The 5,773-nt window shown below is 45.3% G+C and overlaps 1 protein-coding gene across 2 annotated transcripts; it reads right to left on the bottom strand.

The window, feature by feature from the left end:
* Positions 1-258: 258 nt before the first annotated feature.
* MRPL14 (mitochondrial ribosomal protein L14) lies at positions 259-4,894 on the bottom strand. 2 transcript variants are annotated; one of them, XM_078608389.1, is made up of 4 exons: positions 4,768-4,894; positions 3,551-3,614; positions 1,957-2,118; positions 259-1,532 (listed from the first exon to the last, which is right to left on the bottom strand). In XM_078608389.1, exons 1-4 carry the CDS (start codon positions 4,769-4,771, stop codon positions 1,328-1,330), a joined length of 435 nt encoding a protein of 144 aa, XP_078464515.1. In that variant the 5' UTR covers positions 4,772-4,894; the 3' UTR covers positions 259-1,327. The 2 variants fall into 2 exon arrangements, with proteins under 2 accessions (XP_078464515.1, XP_078464516.1); XM_078608390.1 differs by lacking the exon at positions 4,768-4,894 and adding an exon at positions 4,517-4,535.
* Positions 4,895-5,773: the final 879 nt, after the last annotated feature.

Here is a 5,773-nt window from a genome sequence, read left to right as displayed (position 1 = left end):
CTTCCTTTCATACAGCCACTGAAAATAAACATTTATCTGTAACCATCAGTTATCGTCAATGCCACTTGAAAGGCAGTATGAATTATTAAGACGTAGCATGTTAATTGTTGTTGTTATGCAAACATGCGTGTGTTATTATTCCCATAGAAATTATTTCAGGCAGTGACTTATATGTTATGGCTGGCATGCAATGAAAGGGAAGTGGTTTTAATGACCACATTGGGAATATATATTTTAAATTGTGAATGAAAACAGAAATCCGTTTGAAAAAAAACTTTTATTTGGTTGGTATTTAGCAATCACTCACACTGCACAATGAGCACTATTGAGGTGCTTCTCGGGAAATGTACAAATATAAAACATCTGTAGCTCTCTCAAATTTTTATACATACACTGGGGGTGAAACTGGGCACAATGTCTGCTCCAAAGAAAACACATGCTCCCCGTTTTATGCACGTTCACATCCGTTACAATTTATACGTTTTGCACTTCCTAACACTCAACCCCTGTGCTGCCTATAAAACTCCTTCGTTGAGAGTTGTCACCGACCATGTCATTTGAGAATATATTTTTTTCAAAGGGCAATTTCAAGCAACACACCAATGTCCTTTCTTACAGTTACGATTCAATTAAAATATTTATACGTTGGGTTTCCCAGTCGTGTGGTTAATCACACGTTTGTACGTTGGGTACGACGTGCAAATTGTTCATTCACAACGATGATACATTACCAGCTTTATAAATATCACAAACTTATGAATGAAAAACACTCAGCCAGTGAACATTTTAGACAAAGGTTTTTTCTTTAAATCACAGATTGTTCAGTAGCAACAGTGCTAATACATATAAAGCATGTGTGCAGTTCCTGATATTTAATCTTAACCAGCAAGTCGCATTTAAATACCACTTTTGTGCAAATGGAACCAATGTGACAGAATGAAGCAGTCGATACAAATGGAACAATGATTGATTCTTGAATTATTTTGCAATTGTATTGAAATGGTGCCATCCGTGAGATGTAATTTTAACACATTTCTATATGTAAGCAATGCATCACCGAGCATTAGAAACCAGCCCCTGGAAGGCGAAATCACAGTATTATTTACGAGGTCCTTTGAGTGCCTCTTATCCGCTCAGCCAGTGTTGTTGTACCGTCTCACATACTCTCTGCAGGTTATTTTATCACAGAGCAACCGAGCCAAAAATTCCGTCATTCTCAGAGTATGGCCAAAATTATGTAACACCCAACTGCACGTGGACATAGTTGGCTCGGTTTTCCATTGAATTCCATTCGCTCTCCACCCACGCCTTAGCAGCGGGACCATGATCATACAAAGCGGCTCGCAATGGCCAGCACCTTTGAATACTGCCTCTCGCTGCTTCGCAGCGACGTTGGGATGGGCACGCGGATGCGCGTGCCCGTGGGCGAGCCATTGTCCTCCAGCAGCACCACGTTGTTGGAGTCGAAGCGAGGAGTCATCACCCCCGAGCTCATCTTGTGGCCCACGATGAGGGCCTTCCTCTTTTCACCCCTGTGGTGGCAGCAGCAGCAGAGATCGCAAAGAATCACGAGGTCAGCACACGCTCGCGACTGTGAGCCATCTAACGACTCATCCCTCACCGCCTCCTATGATCTATGAATTGTCGTAATTCCAGGCAAAAATTTGATTTTAGAATCGAGTTTTTTTTTCATCTTTGCTGCAGTCTCCACCTGGGTACAGATGGGTCGCATGGTGAGAAGACACATACCTCTTATGCTGGGTAATGGTGAACCCCTGAATCACGTCGTCACCACTGCGAGCAGAAGGTCCTCCACTAGACGGCGCTCGAGAGCCCTTCCAGAGAGTATTTGCGCTACTCTCTCCCACACTGGCTAGGCATCTTGAAATATGAGTCCCCAGCACTGAATCTACCACACGCACAAGACCCGCCGACAGGATGTTCCCCTGAGCTCACCTGATGGCGAGGAGGACCATGTCTCCAACCTTGCCCACACTGTTCTTGGTGTAGACGTGGATGACGCGTGGCGGGCGGTGGTAGGGCTTGGTGGCCATGGGGCTGTTGTCTACGACGCGCACACGAGTCATCTTCTGGATGGCTGCGCTAGCGGGCGACACACTGTGGAGACAGAGTTTCACGCTTGTATCATCTCACATGCAGCAGTTGGATGGTGCCGTGGACAAAGCTGTGATTAGAACGTGTATCTCACGAGTGGTAAGCTGCAAGTTTAAAGCTTGCTTGGAATCATATTCTTAGGTTTTTTCGCTTGCTTGGAAGTTGACAATATTTTATTGCCGGACAAAACATTTGTGAAATTACAAATAAGACGATTAAAGTTGTAAATAAACAGGCATTATGCCTTTACATGACTTTTTAGCTAAATAGATTTCTGGAGTACTTGACAGCATGGTGATTGATTATGTCATTATTTTCTTCATGGAGTAATGTTTAGTGGAACATAGAGCCCTCTGCATTTTCAATATTGTAAGTCGCAACAATTAGACGGCTTGTGATGAGCTTATGTTGAATGAACTGCAGTTTAAGTCATCTTTATTGACACCAGCATGGCGAAGCACAAAAACAATAGAAAGTTGGAAATCGAATTATAAACTGATATCTCGATGATCAACAAATGAACCTTATGGTGGGCCCCCAGGGTTCCAAAATAAACGGAAGTCAAAATCGTAATTAATTCATTTATTTTTGGCGACTCCGTACCATCGCACACATCAACGCTGTGACCCACCTGGCGCGTATCATTCTGTTGTCATGTCGTGCAAGCGCAACGAGGACGAATGCGCAGAAGAAACAAAACTTTGAAACTTTGATTAGTGCATAATGTAGAGCTCGTCGAGAGGAATAGATTGCCGTATCGTTCGCCTTTACCAGACATAAAATGACGTCGCAACGCAGTTGATGCGAGAGCCGGGGGCTTATGGGACCCTGGGGTCCCTCTATAAGGTTCATATCGTGAATATGAGCCAAGAATGTCTGTGTACCGCGCGTGACGTCACTCCACGTCGGCCAGCCCTCTCATTAATACTTATGAACAGGTGACGTCCTCCACATGGACCCCCCCACGATTAATAATTATCATGAGCGGGTGACGTCACTCCACATCGAACAGCCCCCCACATTAATAATCATGAAGAGATGACGTCTTCCAAATGAACACCCCCTCTCATTAAAAATTAATTAGCGGGTGACGTCACTTGACATGGGGGGGCGAGGCGCCTCCTCCCCCCTCCTCGGCGTCAACTCACAACCTTCACTACAAAGGCAGAACCCTCACGTCACGCGATCTCCGTAGCGCTGTTGAGACATCGAAGTAAAAAGGACGTCGTGATGAACAAATGAAAGAAGTCTGTGTCACCGCGGCCTTACAGATTGCACACGAATGGATGCAATGAATATCACGTCGCGGTCTGCTTTTCTCTTGCAAGTTTCAGATTTACTGAAATACAACCGTCCTTGGACGAGTAAAAGGCTCGTAGTGAATATTGATCTTGAATCACGGCAACCCTCGTATGCAGAGCAGTGCTGTACTGACCTGAACCGCCTGCAGAAGACATCGCCGAGAGAGGATAGTGGTGCAATAAGAGTACGGAGGGTCCCTGCACCCACCACACACACGCACATGTGTTAACACAAACCACAAACTCAATAAGGGAACACGACCAAGAGGAAGGAGTGACGAGTTCAGCGCGCGTGCAGCGGGCACATCATGGATTGGTGCATCGCAGGAGTGTGACAACAGGCGACAGCTTGGGGAGACCTTTATGGTGGCTAGGAGATGTTAACTACCTCACCTAGTCTACAGGCGGACGTGGGTTCTATCCAGAAACTGACTCCTGTATACTTGGAGTTTGCGCGTCTCTCTCCCTGTGGTCGCGTGGATTTTTCTCCAGGTCCTTTTTTCCCTCTATATTTAGAAACCTGCATTTAGATTATTTGGCTGCTATGAATGTCCACGTGATAAGCCACTTCGTTGAGCTGTCAGTTGTGGCCAGGTCGCTTCTGAAAAAGAGCCACATAGCTCAGTGGGCCTTGCCTGGTAAAATAAAAACAGTTTGATAGCTAAATACTGCAATCTGTATACAAATACTGATGTATAACTGAACATTATGAATTTGGGATTTCACGTTACCACATTAGTGGTGCACGATTGTGGATGATGTCAAATGTGTTTTTAAAGCGCACTTTACAAGAGACTCATCATATGCACAAACTACTCGTGTTATGCTTTACGTTTTATCAATCGTAAAATGTTTTAATCATTTTGCTTTGGCAGAATTAAACGCTAAGATTTAACTACTGTATTAAAGCGTATCAATATATGATATAACATTGTAGTTTGTCATAACTTGTGATTATAAACCAGAGCTTAATTTCAGCCCGGGTCGGTGACCCGGACATTATTTGTGCACTCGGCACACCACATCCAGTATACACATCACTGTAACGACTCGCGACACAGTGAGCAACTAAGCCTCAATTAACTCTGCACTTGACTTACTGCGCTATTAACGTCACATTTAATTCGGGTTTCCATGGCAACCCGCGTGTCCTTGACAAGAGGCCTAGGCCTGAAGTAGAAGCCTGTCACTCGCCCACTCTTAACCTCTGTAGCCCGCTCACTGTAATACGCTCAAAACCGGACAATGCCCACCGCTTAACTAAATACGCAACACTCCGTCGTAAGCCCTACAACTGGTAATTATTTGTAGCTTAATGGCGCAATTAGCGTGCAAAGAACCCGTCACTTACACATTTCTCGCCTAGGCCGCACGCGTGCGCGCGCCTTTGCAATTTGCAGCGCGAATAAGTCGCAGACCCGCCGCGCGATTGGTTGGAGACGGTCAGCATCACGTGGCGAGCGCACCGACCAATCCGCGTTCAGCGTTTCGCGCTTATCTGTACTACGCTTTACAGAGAGGGTGTGGGTGGCGAAGAGATCCCCGACACTCGAGGGCGATGATGTAATGGACAATTGTCCCTAGATTTCGTACAACTGATTAGCGTCCCCGATTCGCAGCTCGGGAGCGATCCGATTGGGCGATCGCGCGCCTCGGTGTTTATCGGATGTGGGATATGTAGTGCCCTCTCACACCCATTCAGTGCATGGCAGACGTGAGTGTGACATTCATGGCATTACGGGTGAGTCTTCTACCCCACCGTTATTCGTTATTTATGGCTTATTATTTCGTGGGTATTGATGGCAAAATGTCGAGCGGATCTTATGGAAAATGTGCGGTAATTTTTTGTGTGATATAAAAAAGAGAATAATTTAAACGTGGCCTGCCCTGACGCCCAATGTTGGTTATTTGAAATGGCGTGGTAGATTGCCATTATCCAGCACTGTACGCATTGGGTGTCCCAGTTTGTGCGTGTCTTTTTAGATCAGTTTATGGTTTAACGTTTCGTTACGTAATTAAAATAATACGAATCTCTGAGGTTTTTTTTGCCTCATTTAAGGTGCCGTGTGCGTGTGCTTGAGTGGGAGGTGTTTTTGATTCGCTGATATTTTAGTACAGTTGTAAAAATATTGTGTAAGGCTTAACCGTTAATCGCATGAAACATAACGGTAAAACAGTTTACGGTTGTGTGCACGTAAAACGATATTTAATGAAACGTCACGATTGTAGATATTTGGCTACGAAACGACAGGAGCGACCACATTGGTGTAATTAATGGGTTAGCGCCCTGGACTTGCAATGCAGAGATCGCCGCTTCGAGTCCATCTCCCGGCACGGCAGCTGCAATATTGGGGCGA

Source organism: Lampetra planeri, chromosome 30 (genome assembly GCF_965212315.1).
Source record: "Lampetra planeri chromosome 30, kcLamPlan1.2.h2, whole genome shotgun sequence".
In the NCBI taxonomy this organism is placed as follows: Eukaryota; Metazoa; Chordata; class Hyperoartia; order Petromyzontiformes; family Petromyzontidae; genus Lampetra; species Lampetra planeri.
Note: the sequence above shows the minus strand (reverse complement) of the source record. Positions and strands in the feature narration are given on the sequence as shown.